General features: G+C 35.9%; 1 protein-coding gene across 1 annotated transcript in view; it reads right to left on the bottom strand.

The window, feature by feature from the left end:
- LOC121313796 (docking protein 6) overlaps positions 1 to 16,176 on the bottom strand; it is a 130,253-nt gene that overhangs the window by 43,736 nt on the left and 70,341 nt on the right. Inside the window, exon 3 of the mRNA XM_041246591.1 lies at positions 6,673 to 6,787. Within this exon, the coding sequence (XP_041102525.1) occupies positions 6,673 to 6,787 (115 nt within the window). The remainder of the gene's footprint in view (positions 1 to 6,672; positions 6,788 to 16,176) is intronic.

Raw genomic sequence — 16,176 nt, 5'->3', positions numbered from 1 at the left:
CGTCTTTAAGTTTTGCTTCAGTTTTATTTATGTAGAGCGCTATGTGCAAATGAAGGGCATCCCTACGGACCACTTTGCTCATTTGACATGACCCGTCATTAGCTCATGAACGCTCAACGGAAATGAAAGGCATCCTTACGGACCACTTCACTCATTTGACATGATGCGTCATTAACTCATGAACACTCAGCGGAAATGGCCAGACCCCTAACGGCCGAGCGCTTGTTTCAGAACCCTTTAAGAAAATGCTGATGATGATAAGTAAAACGTCAACCTTTTCAGTGCCACTCTAAATGCGAGGTTGGTGGTGACTTGCATTAATATTGAAGGATAAAACCAAAACATGTATTTTATTAAGTCAGTAATTTCCTATTTCCCTTTCAATATCAAGCAAGATTGAAACTGGGAAATGCACTTACTGCCTAGATGTGTATTTGTGTATTACGAAAGGAACCCTCTTGAATAAAACAAACAAGCTACAAACTACATAAATTTATTTTGGACAAATAAGAAGCGATAGGATATATTGCATATTGCCTTATTAACAAATTGCTAGAATTCATAAACAACCTCCATGGACCAATTACTTTCTCTCCTTTTGCCTTTATTGTTTCCCTGAGTCACATTGAAAACAATGACATAACAACAGCAAGCGTGGACGTTCACTTTGTTCAGCCTGTGATTTCCACCTGCGACTTCTTACATTGCTTTGTTTAACCTTACCAGCATGAAGCAACTATACCCTACAGAGCAGAACAACTTATTATTTTTTTAAATACAAGTAATATTCCCTGTAATCAAGGACATTGATATATTAAGGTTAGCAATCACTTTTCCATCAGCAACTAAATTTTTTTATGCCTTATCATATTAACTTCAAATATTCATAAATGTGTCTGCCTTCTAGTTATAACTGTAGACGCAGCAAGGACCCATTTAAAAAACGCATGATGCAACTTGTCAAACCAGAGCCAAGAAAACCTTTATAACATTTAACTGGAACACAGTGGAGACTGTATAAGAACTGCTGCAATCAATCACAGAGAATGAACGGACCGGTATACGACAGAGAATAAACGGCATGTCATTTGTGTACAGCAAGGGTACGGTAGCTGTAAATGAAATGCAAATTGTAGCACAACTTATATAGATGTTATAAATAATTAAAACAGACTATAATTTCAAAAGTTAAAATGTTTTAGTATTAATGACAACATGGCACATTACAGTAAAGATTATTTTTGAAAAGCTTGATGCCTTCTGTACAGCTAATGTTAGAAAAGCTACACACAGTAAGGTTAACATAACAACTGATCTGAGTCATATTTTAAAAAGTTAACATAAAATACATCAACTCCAATTTCTAGTAATTCAAAGAGTATTTATTCTTTTTTACAGTTTGATTTGTGTGTGCTTACTTCTCACAGTAGGATAGAACAGAGACAATTCCAATCGACAGCTGCATGTTCTCCTCCCAAGCCTGTTATTAGAGACCTAACTCTCTAAACATTATGCCAACATTTTGCTTTCTTAAGCACATGAACCATGATACAATAAATTAGTGCTGTAAACTCCAGCCTACTGCAATCTGTTGTCAGTTACAAGATGGGCAATGCTGGATAAAGGTATGTAAAAGCTACAAACATAATCTAAGCAGAGAGATAAACAGAGAGGGTATCTTTACTTTTCCTATTTAATGAAGTACAGTATTCAAATAGCCATGTACCTAGCGGCAACACTTCAAGAAACCTACTGGACTGCATGTGAGTGATCATTTCAGTCCTAGAAGTAGAAAAGACACCTTCGTTTTCAAAATCAATATACAGTGTATCTGTATTTACCTGTGTTAAATACTCTTGATGTATTTATGCTTTTACACAACCACAATGGAAATATCTGCAAACTTAAATCTGCAAATTGTGAAATGTGAAATGTACAAAGCAGGCACTGTGCTGTAAATCTGGGAAGCACATGTGTGGGTTGTGTTAGAAATATGAGTTCGATATTGCAGTGAAATGTAATACAGTAATCTGTTGTGTATCTGACCGTGGTGGGGCCAGAGTAAGGGCGGATATGTAAAAAGTCGACTAAATGAATCCCGTTTTAAATACCATTCACAGCTGTAACAATGACTACATTCACACAACTATTGTTTTGAGATGCAGCTTTTATTAAGGCGCTCCCCTAAATCCCTTGTTTAGAAAGATACAGGGTATTAATGCTTGATAGGGAAGCCGTCTGCCACTTGGATACGTTCATTCACTACTGAGTGACAGGCAGGAGATAGAGAGGTTGAAGTTGATAGGATTTATTTACATATCAATACACTGATCAGCTCACGTGCCACTACAGGCAATGGCAGCGCACAGAGCACATACCGCACAGTGTACAAAAACTTTGGTTAGATCTACAGTCTCTGAACTAATCTTCTCTGTTCAATAACAAACTAATGTTGCTGAAGAGCTTGATCACGGCGGATAAACGGATAGGGAGGATATGTGATGGGCGGAAACGCGACGGATTACTGTATTATGCTACATTAATTTTTTCGACATACTATTGACAAAGTTCATAATAATATTTCATTATATTATTACAGTTTATTGTTACAGTTTCTGTTCTGAAAAATTACAGAGCTCTCCTCTCCCCAAATTCCTTGAACTGTAACTTTTGGTTGGCAGTCCTACACTGTCCTGTGAGTTTACAGCAAAACCAATATTGTAATGACTCAGTTCCCCCCACAGCTAGCAAAAGGACAGTTTAACCACAGGATTGTCCTTGTGAGTCTTGTCCTCACCATGACATCTGTGAGCACTAGAGGGTGTGTTTAAAAAGCCCATACACAAACTACATTTTAAAACTGGTTCTCAGCAAAAACATTTTTTATAGCAATCCCAATGGCAGTCGTGTTTCTTTTATATAATGCTTTTAAATGTATTTTTGAAAATGGTGCGTTTACACATGTAATCTTTAAAATCAGACTATTCTAGGATTTTAAAAAGATCCCACTAATCCAGCTATCACATGGTTTTATCCTGAACAAATGTCTGTTAAAATAGGCCGTGGCTTTCACGGTAGAAGCTGCATGTCAGAAAAAAAAAAAAAAAAAAGTAATTAATCTTTTTTTTTACTACTGTATAATAATAATAATAATAATAATAATAATAATAATAATAATAATAATAATAATAATAATAATAACTGCCAGTATCAATAAATAGTTACAGAAATTAAGTATGTATCAGTGCTGCAGGTAAACGCATAACATCGATTTCTGCCAGCTGTTTCTGCAATTCTTCTCAAATGAAAAATGCAGAATCATTTTGAAGATTATTTTAAAATCCATGTGTAGCTCTATAAACATTGTGTTAACAAAATATTGGTGGATCAGAACAGATTACAGTGCATGTGATGGGACTTGTTCAAAATTGTACTTTACCTCAATATCTTACACAAATATGCTGACAGAAATGTATTGATTTCCAAAGCCTCCCATTTTAAAGACACTGCAACAGCTACAGAGCAGATATATAGCAAAGCCCAGAGTCTGCCATATCATTTTGCAACGCCTTGCACAGCCTCAGAATGATTGGCACATTGGATAGCCAATCTAACACATAAAACTATATAATACCACTATCCTATGACTTTTTACATTCACATCACCAGGACCGGCGTCAGGGGGTGCAAGGGATGTGACTGCACCCAGGCCCAGCCTCTGCTGGGGCCCATACCAAAGATATTCTAGAACATGTTTGCCCATACTAATTTTTATTTTTTTTTTCAAAGTCCATTATCAATAAACAAAAACAAAAAACTGTTCTCCTGGTAGTTCAAAAATAAGTTGCAAAGTTGTACTGTCAGTCAGAACACACATTATCAAATCAGAGCTACGTAGGCGGGACTCAGAGTGAAACTTTATAATAATTCAGCGTCGATTAAAAAACAACAGATTGTTCCATTTATGGGGCGGGGGTGCATTTCTTTCACAGCTGCTGTTTATAAAGATTACAACAAGCAGTTTACTAACAAGGTATATAAATCACAAATACTTCTGAAAAAAATAAACACACAGGCCTATCAGCCAACTCGAATTCTCTGTGCGAACTCCTACATAACACCACAATTTTCCATAATAGACTTCCTGGTAAATAAAAGCGCTTGTTTGAAGTAAGCTAACTTTTCCACAGTTGTGGTAATAAGTATATAACGTATGGTATATCGTACATGCCATCAAAACATAAGTCAGGTTGTTCAAAGCGAAAAGAGCAGAAAAGACAGCTAGAAATTTCCCAAAAAGAAGCAGAAAATGCTAAAAAAAAAAAAAAAAAAAAAAAGTGTACAGTAAACGGTTTGAAAGGGGGTCGACAACAGCAGATGAAAGTATAGTGCGGCAGCGGAAACGCCAACCTCCTCCTCGAAAAATAAATTTGACACTCTTGCACCAGGGCCCAGTGCATCCTAACACCGGCCCTGCACAACACATGTTCCCCAACAGCCTGACACTGATCTGCACAGGCAATAGCAAGCACAATATAATATATAGAATATTTGAATTGAAATGTTTTCTGTGTTTATGCAAAATGGCTGACTCTAAAGGTTGAAGTGACACTGGTAGTGATATGTCAGTAAAGGAAGGCCTACTCCATCAAAGAAAAAAAGTAAGCACCTGTGCAAATTTGGAGAGGATTACACATTGATTAGGAAAAGTGCAAGGAAAAGAGGTTTTTTTATACATTATGTAGAAAATATTTTTGAATTGGATAGGTGAAAACGTTGTTAAGAAGCATTCAAACTTGATAAGTTGATATGTCATTTTGAAATACTGTTATTATTTATATACAGTATACAATATGTAATTATACAATAACCCCCCATAAAAAATGTCAGGTGTCCTGTTTTCGCATTTTGAAAAGGTGTCACCCTAACTGCATGGTAGCCACTTTCAAAAATGCTGACTGAGCCTTTCTTTAATTACTAGTCATAATTGCCCACTGATTAAAGGTCAAATGTCATCAGTATTAATGTCTTACAGAACCCCTCTGCAGTGTTTATGTAAACACATTACCCTGCTGTATCACGTGCTGTCCATGTTGCATATTGCAGTATTTGTTTTAAAACTATTCCAGATTGTTTTAATATTTTGTATTCATGTCGTAGGTAAATGCATCTGAGATTGTTTTTTTTTTTCAATTTTTACTTTTCCAGGCAAGAGATTTTTTTTTTCTTTCTTCTAAACATAGCAGTGTATCCAGTTCATGCTCCACCAGCAGCAATACTGGTCCTCTGATTGAAACGAGTGGTGTAGTGAGTGTGTGGAAACAGAAACAGTTGTTGGGAGAGCTTGATCTGGATACAGTACAATCCTTACTTTTTTATTTCTCCTGCTGAGAGCACTTCTGAGTAAATGTTGAGAAATATCATGCCTAGTTGATTTATGACCCATGACGTGCGAGTAAATATTTCAGAAGAGCCAGCAATATGCTTACAAATATAACGCTGCAATACAGACAATGCGGGACACAGCAAAGGTAACATAATGTGTTTCTTGTAAACTTTTCAGGGTGTTCCGTAACGGGGGAAATCTGTGCTGTTTTGAAGAAATGTACTGAATTACATTACTGCTCAACAGAGTGTGTGTTCCTATAGAAGACTATAACATAGCAATAACGTCACTATTTGGGTGTGATGATACAACTGGCAGAGATGACAAAATGCCTGAAAATAGTAACATTTTAATTAGCATGTTTGAGAACAATGGGTTTGGATCCAAAAGTGACGTTAATAATGTTTAATTATTTTTATTCATGAGTTAATTAATCTGGAGCTGAAAATACTATAAAAACATTACAATATCATTATAAAAGGGGGTCGGAATCAATTTACAAACATTTTGATAATGACTCTCAGCCACCCAGGTGACAGTCGAATTTTAAAATAAAATAAAATAAAATAAATAAATAAATCGGCTGTGATTCCAACAGTGATACCACTGCAGGCTAGTGTTTCACACACGTTACAAAGGTTTCAGGTTTATTGGTAGCTGTGGAGAGATTTCACAGCTATGTCCCTTGAAGACAGTCTGCCACCTCTTCCTTGCTGCAGATTATGCTTTGTTTTCCCTTGTTGATCTGCTTTGGATAAATAAAGGAGCACTACGAGGTGCTAAGGATGCTTCACTAGGATTATGATACATTTTCATTTTCTCAGGATTGACATGAAAAGTTTAAGAGTATTATTTAAGAGTATTATTTGATAATAATTACATTTCTTCACTCCTTCGGGAAACAAAATAAATATCAAAAGGTAGCTGTAATATACACTGCTATAGAGCATTCTCCACAGAACTGGCCTTCAGTTTCACATTTAACACTACGAGTAGCATTTACTTTTTAAATAATACTGTTTGTACAGTACCAAGTGCCTCTGCTTATATCTAGCTAAAGCTAAAGTCCAATCATGTTCATCCAAAATGCCCAATTTAAACAATTTTTGAAAAGCTGTCTGTAATTCTCAAGTGATTTCAATTGCTAGGAGGTAGAATTGGGCTGAGCTGCATTATAAACAGTTCTTTATATAGATGTTTTACAAAACCCTCTTTATTGCTTGATTTCCAGCACATAACCCTAATATATATGGTAAAGCTCTTAAAGAACTATAGTAATTGCTTACCTGACTCACAGGCAAATGTCTTTGATGTCTCATCATAGAAGATGATTGCCACGGCATGTTTCTTTGTCTCCCGGGGCAGCCTGGTAATGTTCTTGGTGGTATGCAGCTCAGTTATCTAGAAATTAAGCAACAAATTGTGTTGTATAAATTAACTGTGATGTTTCTCAATAATATAATTTCTATTTAGTTTCTAAAAAAAAGTGCCTCTCATGTATGAAGTGGTATGCGTACACAGCAAAGACTTTTATTCCAAAATGCAACTTGCACTGTTTTTGTGAGAGAAAGAAAAACTCATTTTTTATATAGATCTTGACCCAAAGGGTCCAAAGTAAAATACTGTTTAAATGTTTACCTTGGCGATAAAGCATAACTTTTTTTTTCTGTTAAGGGCTGTCACTGTACAGTAACATATTTAGTGTAGGCTGTTGTTGGATGTTAGGCTTCATACAATATCCACAATGTATAACTAAAACTAAAACGAATGCTATCTAAGACTTTACCTGTTAAACAGGTTAATTTAAAAAAAAAAGTGTTTGAACCTGATCTAGCAACTGAGTGAGCAACTGAAAGGTTATCTTTCTCAGTTTTTATCAACTTTTAAGACCAAAGTTGAAGACCTCCAAAACAACAAAACTGTTTTTCTATCACTTGCTCATTTAAGGTAATGTGCTGTATATCAATAAAATCAGTCCCAATAGTTGTTAAGTATGGTTGATTGGCTAGGTTCATAAGAACATGAAAACATTTTCATACGAGAGGAGGCCATTTGGTCCATCTGGATTTGTCAAAGACACATTTTATTAGTGTTTCAATACAAGGCTTAAATCACCTGTGGGGAAAACAGCAACATGATTTATAAAGAGCTAAACAGCAGTGGTATTAAATCCCTCATTGTTTTGATCAGGGGTGTCACACTCCAGTCCTCAAAGGCTGTAGGTTCTTCTGGTTTTCATTCCAACTTAATTTGTCAATTAACTTCATTGATCTAATTATTTGTTCAATTGGACATATTTAATATTTTTTCTAGGCCTTTTAGAGTTGATGATTTAAAAAAAATGCACTTGATTCAAGGAACACGACCTATAAAACATTCTGAGGCCTGGAGAGAAGTGTTAAAGCTGTCTAATTAATCAAATAATTAGACCAATTAAGTAATTGAGAGCTCGGGTGGAACGAAAGCCAGAAGACACTGCGGCCCTCCGGGAACTGAGTGTGACACTCATGGTTTAGCTCATTAAAATAGACCAAAAATATATATCTTTTATATCTCTTATATATATTTTTGTTCTAACTGTTAGTTATAACATTTAGCTAGTTCTTATGATTAAGACTAGCTGTTTTGTGTTGTACACAAATACATTCAAGCTTTATTTGTAAATCCTTTTCTAATGTGTTACTAAGGAACCCGATTATAAACCATCAAACTTATTCTGTGTAGTGCGTCTGAATAATTGTCTTTCATTAAATAGTAATTATTTTGGTCTGTTCTAACTGGGCTCAAATCACAGAGTCCTTCAATCAGCTTTCCTGGTTGTAACTTATAGTTAATGAAAAATTGTCAGTTTCTGAAAGTGAACATCATGACCATTTTCCAGAATCAACCTGCATTTCACTTCGTCACCAGACCTCTAACTGTATTAAAAACAGTTATAGCTACAGCTATCATAATCAACACGAGGTAGCTTTGTCTGCTGACTTATTTTCCTACAGGGGTTAGAATTTGATCAGATTTGTATTTAAGTTATTTTTAATATCTGTTTTTGTTGTGAGTACATTGGAGTGTTTGAGCTCTCTCTCTCTCTCTCTCTCTCTCTCTCTCTCTCTCTCTCTCTCACCCAGCAGCTGTCATTTTTTCATGGAGATTCTCATTGCTGCTTGCCCCTCTGACATCTTTGAAGACGCCCAGAGAAACACAGACGGGCTGTATGCATACATTTAATTAACATTTAAACACTTTCTTCTGTTCAACTGCAAAAACTATTGATTTATATAAAGAATGGCAAACTCTCTTCGGAGCTCTATGGAGAATTGTAACATCTCTATAGATTACTATAGACTCAAGAGTTCTATAGGGATTAGCAGAATCTCTACGAGTTTAACTGTACAGTTAAAACCATACTTTAGCACCTTTCTTTTTTATTAAACAACATACACATAGTTAAACCTTTTGATATGGTTACTGTTCCAGATGTTGTAATGGTAATGTGATAACTGTTAAAACCCTCCTTTTCCAAGTGCAAATTAACTCCTGATAAATTATGACAATTAACATGGATTTCCTTTTAAATTTCCACACAAACAAAATAAATAGTCACAAAAAGCATTGCTCGTTAAGATATCAACATAATTTCGGAAATCACATCAGCATGTGATTATTTAATAACGAAATAGGCAAAATGACCGCGCTTGAAAAAAACAAAATCAATGCTACATACCGATTTGTTAATTAACTGGAGTTATCATTTACAGTGTGTTTAATCGTGAAACACCTGTTTTTAGACCGTGAAAATAAGCCATTTTTACTGTGAAAGAAATACCGTCCCATCAATAACTGCACAGTGTTCAGACCACCTCCTCCGTGAATCTGTCTGGGACAACCAGTTGTGTTTGTGTCTGAACAGCAGATTAAATTGATTCAAGAGCAAAGCAACACTCCAAGGTGAATTCTTTAGGTTTTCTCAAAACATTTCAATGCTGTTTTTATTCTTATAAAGATATTGGGGAGGGAAAAAAACACACATTTTGGTTGATGGCTCTTATCTGGGGAGAGCATTGACCTCCTCAATGCTGTTTGGAACAACAGTGCCAATAAGCAAAGTTCTGGTAAACTATTGTAAGCCTGTTAAACATATCAGATGAATGCAGTTATAAAAGCTAAGGCATTGCTAATAGAGGTACATACTTGTAGACATATCTTTAGGGCATATTATGAGTATAAATGACTGCTATAACTTGTAAACCTGCTTAATTCCAAATGTGTCGTGCCAGCTTTACAGCTTTGTTTCCAGCTTAGTGTTGAAAAATAAAAGAAAACTTGGATAACAGCCATCATCCCCAGACAGAACTCTCATTAGTAAGTGATATGCAAATAAAGGTGATTCTCTGTGTGTGTTGACAATAAAAGTAAAGTTGCATGAAGCACACAGAAGCATAACATGGCCAGATTGAACAGGAAAACTAGGGAACTGAAAGAGGTGATAGGAATGTCAATTGAATTCAGCAAGAAGACAAATAAATTGTTAGTGGAGGAGCAGTAAAAACCATGCTGACGTTAGCCCAATTGTTGTCTGCAAGACTACCAGTAAGTTTCTTCTTATTTTAATATTTAAATGAACCTGAACAATACAGAATGGTATTGGAAGCATATTCTCCCAGGTTTAACAAAAAAAAACCAAAAAAACATTTGAAGTTGGAAAATTACTTGAACCTTGTCTCGATTAATGGCTTTCTTTTTGCAGGTTTTAGGTTAAATCACCTCTTATGATAATTTGTCCATGTGAAATACTGTACTGTACAGGATCTGGCCACTTTATTAGAAGGGGTTGTTCCTTGGTTAAAAGCCATCATTCATGTCTCCCTACATGATGTTCAGGGGGCCCTTTCCTGATAACAAGATTATTATTCGAGCGAGGTGCAACCAGTTCTGATTAATCTTCAAGTGCGTTTACAACAACCCTCAGTGTATTTGTTCGGATCATTTGGTTTTCAATTATCACAGGCAATACTGTTTGAGAAACATTAATCAGCACAGTTGCTGCATGCAGATGTGTGTGTGCGTGCGTGCGTGTACGTATGTGTGTGCGTGCATGAGTACAGTATGTTCTTAGCTAAAACTATTTTAGATTTTATCACAATATTAGTAAAATACATTTCGAGAGATGTCCCCCTGATCTATACAAATTGTTTACTACATGTATTTACTGTCTTTTTTTAATATTGCAGGTGTTGGGGGTAAGCTATTCTGTTTTACAAGGTGGAATATAACTTCTGTAACATTTATATCGTAACCTACAACAATACACACATATGTTTGTTACAGCCTAAACAGAATAAAATGAACTACTATTCCATTGTCCATCTGGATCAACAAAGCTAAATTGAGCTGAGACTTCTTGAAATGGTCTTCAGCAATAAAACATTTTACTATGAAACTAAACAAAATGTAAAACGTTTCAATAATGAGATGAAAAACAAGACAAGAATGGGAAACTAAATAAAGATCCATTAACCGTTTAGGTTATTGAGCATCCTCTGCAGCCATTCATGCAGCCAGAGGTTTATACAACGTCTCCTGCTGTTTGGTTTCCAATTGTTCTCTTGTTAACATTTAAGATCAGCACAGCTTACAGCCACATGCTTCCCTGTGGAAGACCATTTCAAGAAGCTTCAGTACCCAACAAGGGCTTTTTGTACATCTGATTCTAGGCCATGTGAGAGAAAGAGATTTTATGATCACCATTAGCAACTGTCTGAGCTTCCCTGCTGATAATTGTGTTGTGATGTGATGCTTAATGAATTTCTGCTGTTGATGTCAAGTCTTTTTTAATTTTTTTATTTTGGGAAAAGAGAATTGCGGTACTTGTTTTTTATGCATGTAGTACTTAATTTCAAAAAAGCTCTTGAAATCCATATACAGTGGTTTGCAGAAGTATTCACCCTACCTGAGCGTACTCCACAATGCTTTCAAATGAGACTTTACATGTAGAATCTACACAAACTACTCCACATTGATAAAGTTAAAAAATGCATATAGAATATAAATAAGTAAGATTTACAGATTAAAACAGATTAATCTCAGTTGCATAAGTATTCGACCCCTTTGCTATTGCAGCCCTAAATCAGCTCAGGTGCAAATGATTTGTTTAAAAGGTCACGTAATTAGTGAAATGGTTTCAGCCTGTGTGTACACAAAGTGGTTTAACATGTAGATAATTTCCCTCAGGTACATAAAGACTTTCAAGCTGCACTTCTCATAGTGATCCAACAAAACAACCATGAAGACCAAAGAGCTTTCTAAACAAGTCAGGGATCAAGTGGTAGAGAAGCACAGAGCAGGAGAACGGTACAAGAACATTTCAAAGGCACTGAAGTCCATCATTAAGAAGTGGAAGATGCATCATACCACCCAGACACTACACAGATCAGGTCGCCCTCCCAAACTGAGCAGCCAGACAAGCAGGAAATTGGTTTGGAATATTACTCTGAAGCCAACATTGACCTTGAAAGATCTGTAAAGTTATGTGTCTGAGATGGGAGTCAGTGTTCCCTACACAAGAAATAAGCCATTACCCAAAAAGCCTCATTTTAAAGCCTGTATGAAGTTTGCAAAAAAACATGTAGATGATACTGGAGACATGTGGAAAAAGATTTTGTGGTCAGACAAGACAAAAGGTTAACTTTTCGGTCAAAATTTTAAGCATTAAATCTGGCGCAAGCCCAACACTGCACATCACCCAGTCAGCACAATCCCAACCGTTAAGCATGGTGGTGGCAGCATCATGTTATTCGGATGCTTCTCTTCAGCAGGGACTGTTGTCAAGATAGAGGGGAAATGGTTGGTGCAAAGTACAGGCAAATCCTTGAGGAAAACCTGTTTGAGTCAGCCAATTCACATTTCAGCAGGACAATGACCCTAAGCACAAAGCCAAAGCCACACTGGAGTGGTTGAACAAGAAGAGAATTAATGTTCTTGAGTTGTCCAGTCAAAGTCCTGACTTGAATCCAATCAAAAATTTATGGTGAGACTTGAAGTCTATTGACGATCCCCAATAAACTTGTCAGAACTGGAGCAATTTTCCCGTGAAGAATGGGCAAATATTTCTCCATCTTACTGTGCAAAGTTAGTAAAGACCTATCCAAAAAGACTCATAGCAGTAATTGCTGCAAATGGTGCTTCTACCAAATACTGACTTAAGGGGCTGAATACTTATGCAACCAATAAATTTAAGTTTGTACATTTTCTTTGCAGGTTTTGCTGACATATAACCACCTCCTCATAAATCAGTGTTTAGTTTAGCCAGCTTTGAATAAAAAAAAAAGTTTGTTTGAAAAACTGTGCAAACATTATTTGTAATTCAACAAAATGTGATATGCAAAACTGTAAGTGTGGCATACAGTGGTTGCTATGGCCAGCTATAAAAATGGCAAAATATGGCACCCTATGGTTCATGATAAAATTGCAGTCAATATGATATGAAGTTTAGGTAACCTGTACAGCATCTTTTGCTTACAGGATGGCGTTATTATATTAGAAATTTATTTATTACAGATTACTACTGAAATACAAGTATAATCTAACTGAAAGCCTTAGTTTAATGTACTGGACCTATATAAAAATACCCGGATATCTTAAAAACTATAGCACACAATTACTCAGTCACTATAGTCTATATATTAACAAGAATGAGTATTTTCATATTTTTTTAATCAGTCAAAATGCTCACAGACCAAGACAGACCTGCCTGGAGGGGGAAGTCAATCGATGAGAAACCTCTACAAGTTATACCACACAATTAAAACAGTAGGAGAAGCTCACCATTCTTCTTAATATTTAGATGATAGGGATGGAGTAATCATGTGGTATAGTTTTCAATAATGTCTTGCAGGTACCCCATTGCCTATCTGCAAGACATTATAGGGTATTGAAATGTGATGATTCTTCATTAATTAAAAAAGGCTTCCTTATGTGAAATTAAATTTGAGATAAACCCTGATAACTTTCTTTGTCATAGCATTTAGATTTAATCTGCCCACTAGTTTCTTTTCGGTTGGTACACAGCTGTTCTCTATGATTCTTTCAGTCAAATTTCTTTACCTCTGTTGTCCAGTGTATATTAACCATTGCAGTTTTTAAACCTGCGGTTGAAGAACACCTCTTTTAGATACACCATGCTTTTAGATACTTTACTGGCTTAATTTTATTAGCTGTTTTCTATTATTTAAGAGGTTCCACGACTAGCTTTGTCCATTAAAAAATAGCCACTCCACTGTCCTGCTGTTTTAAATTCTGGCCATATGATGAAGCCCCCATTCTTAATACTCTCTGAAGCTGGTACAGGCTGTTTTCTAATCTTATCCCCCATCTATCTATCACATATCACAGATTCCTTCATATATTTTACTGATCTTTTTACTTTTTTATATAGTTTATTTATTTGTACATATTTATATTCATAAAGACGGAGTACAATATTTCAGATCAGTGTGTTTTGTTGGATATTTATACTTTGCATGCAGCTTGTTATATTGATCTAAGTGCAATCATTCCTCCTCTTTAAACTAGCATGAACAATCGACTGATGTCAGAGCAAAACTCCAAGCCCTGCGCAGTTTAGCTGCACGCCGACAAAATGCATGATTGTCTTTAAAACTTTAAGTCCACAGCGCTCCCTGCTGTTTTGTTGAATGCATTTTCCTCTTTCTTTTCCCACTTGGTGGCATGACTAATAAAGAGCTGCTGATTCAAAGCTGGTCACAAAAACAGGATTGCAAAGCTGTGACATTTTTGCATGGCTGCATTGCGACAGTCTCACGACAGCTGGCTGTGGCTACCACTGTACTTACAGATGGATAAAAGGACAGACAGACACCCTCAATAACTCTTAATAGATCCAGCCATTATCTGGATCAGCTTAGTCCTATAGAGGGTCTCGGTGAGCCAGAGCCTAACCCGGCAGACATAAGGCGCAAGGCGGGGCTACACCGTAGACGGGATGCCAGTCATATTGTTAAAGTTAATACCAATTTTCATGACAGTTGTATAAGCAGTTCTTCAGAGGCAGTATATGTAAGGCAGTTATACAGATACATGGATGTATGAACAGACAGACCCCTATATCCCGAGACTAAATACTGAGTTTCATGGCAATTGGATAAGTAGTTTTCTAGATATATGGAGAAATCTTTGATGTGACAGATAGACGAGGGATAAGATTAGAAAACAGCTTTTACCAGCTACAAAGACAGTATTAAGAATGGGGACTTCATCATATGGCCAGAAGTTAAAACAGCGGGGCAGAGAAATTACTATTTATTTAATGGACAAAACTAGTCATGGAACCTCTTAAATAATAGAAAACAGATGTGTACTAGCTATAAAGTCATTAAAGTATCTAAAGCATGGTGTATCTAAAAAAAGGGGGTCTTCAACCAGATGTTTAAAAAGTGCAATGGTTAATGTTCACTGGACAACAGAGGTAAATAAATTTGACTGAAAGAATCACAGAAAACAGCTATGTACCAACTGTAAAGACACTAGTGGGCAGATTAAATCTAACTGCCTTGACATACCAATGTCTAGGTATGTCAGGTAGCAGGTTTTTCCACCATGCCCCAGTTTTTTGGAATGCTTTGTCGGGGATCATCAGTTCTTATTTTATGTTTTATTTTACTATTAGTTCTTTTGTAGTTTGGTCTTATTTTACTGGCCTTTTTTCACTGGCTCTGCCATGAAAAGCACTATATAAAAATATTGCAGTGATACAATGATTTTGCAGTTGCCATGTATTGTCATGATAGTTTGCAGTTTGTAGTTTGCATATTGTCCTACTGCAAAAAGACAGCTGGTAAAATGTGCTAAACGGAAAAAGGACCACCCTTTTAAGTTTGTAACCATTGAGAAATTCTACTCCTCAGTTGTGAAACTGACTCAATCAACACAGAGCTTACTATATGATAAAACCAGGGGTGTGCATTGGAAGAAAGGACAACAATGATAAAGAAGCGAAATTCAAGTTGACGGTGAGATATTACAATCTTGCATATAGTACAGCACATTTACATCTTGATCAAGTTTAAGGGTAGTGTATCACTGGAAACAATAGGATAGTGAAAATGTTCATTTGTACTGAACAATTGTGATAATGGAACTTGAGCTCCTACAGGACTCAGCTTTGTACCAGATATTAAGACAGCAGGTCAAAGTGCACTGTCTCCATATCACAGACACTTAAAAGTCACATGATCTCAACAGGGCAGCCATATTACATCAATTGCATAACCACCAACACATATTTATGTAACCCTGCAAAGTTACAAAAGGGTTCATTTCCCATGTGTTTTAACTACCCTTAATCTTAGAATACGTTGTCATCATAGGTCATCATGAGTCAAAGTGACAAACTAGTAAATAAAACAACATTCCAAGCAAATGAGTGCTGGCTGACAGACAAACCAATCAGATTGGGATACCTCAAGACATTTTATTGGTAAGAACCTGATGCTAAACAGCAATTAAATATTCCAAAATGATTTATGACTAACGTCATGTGAATTCAAATATTAAAACAATTGTAAACACAATAACACCTTAAACATGAAAAATACTGATTTAAACATAAACTGCAGTAGAGCATGGTAGGAACACACATTCTAGGATATTAAATAGGTGATAAACTACAGATTAATGAGATTAACACCTAAAATGTGATGACTCTTTCCATTGTACCTGTTCAATATCCTGCACAATGTACTCTCTTATTTTATTGTAATTGATGCTGCAGTTTC

The sequence above is a fragment of the Polyodon spathula genome, chromosome 4 (genome assembly GCF_017654505.1).
Source record: "Polyodon spathula isolate WHYD16114869_AA chromosome 4, ASM1765450v1, whole genome shotgun sequence".
NCBI lineage: Eukaryota > Metazoa > Chordata > Actinopteri > Acipenseriformes > Polyodontidae > Polyodon > Polyodon spathula.
Note: the sequence above shows the minus strand (reverse complement) of the source record. Positions and strands in the feature narration are given on the sequence as shown.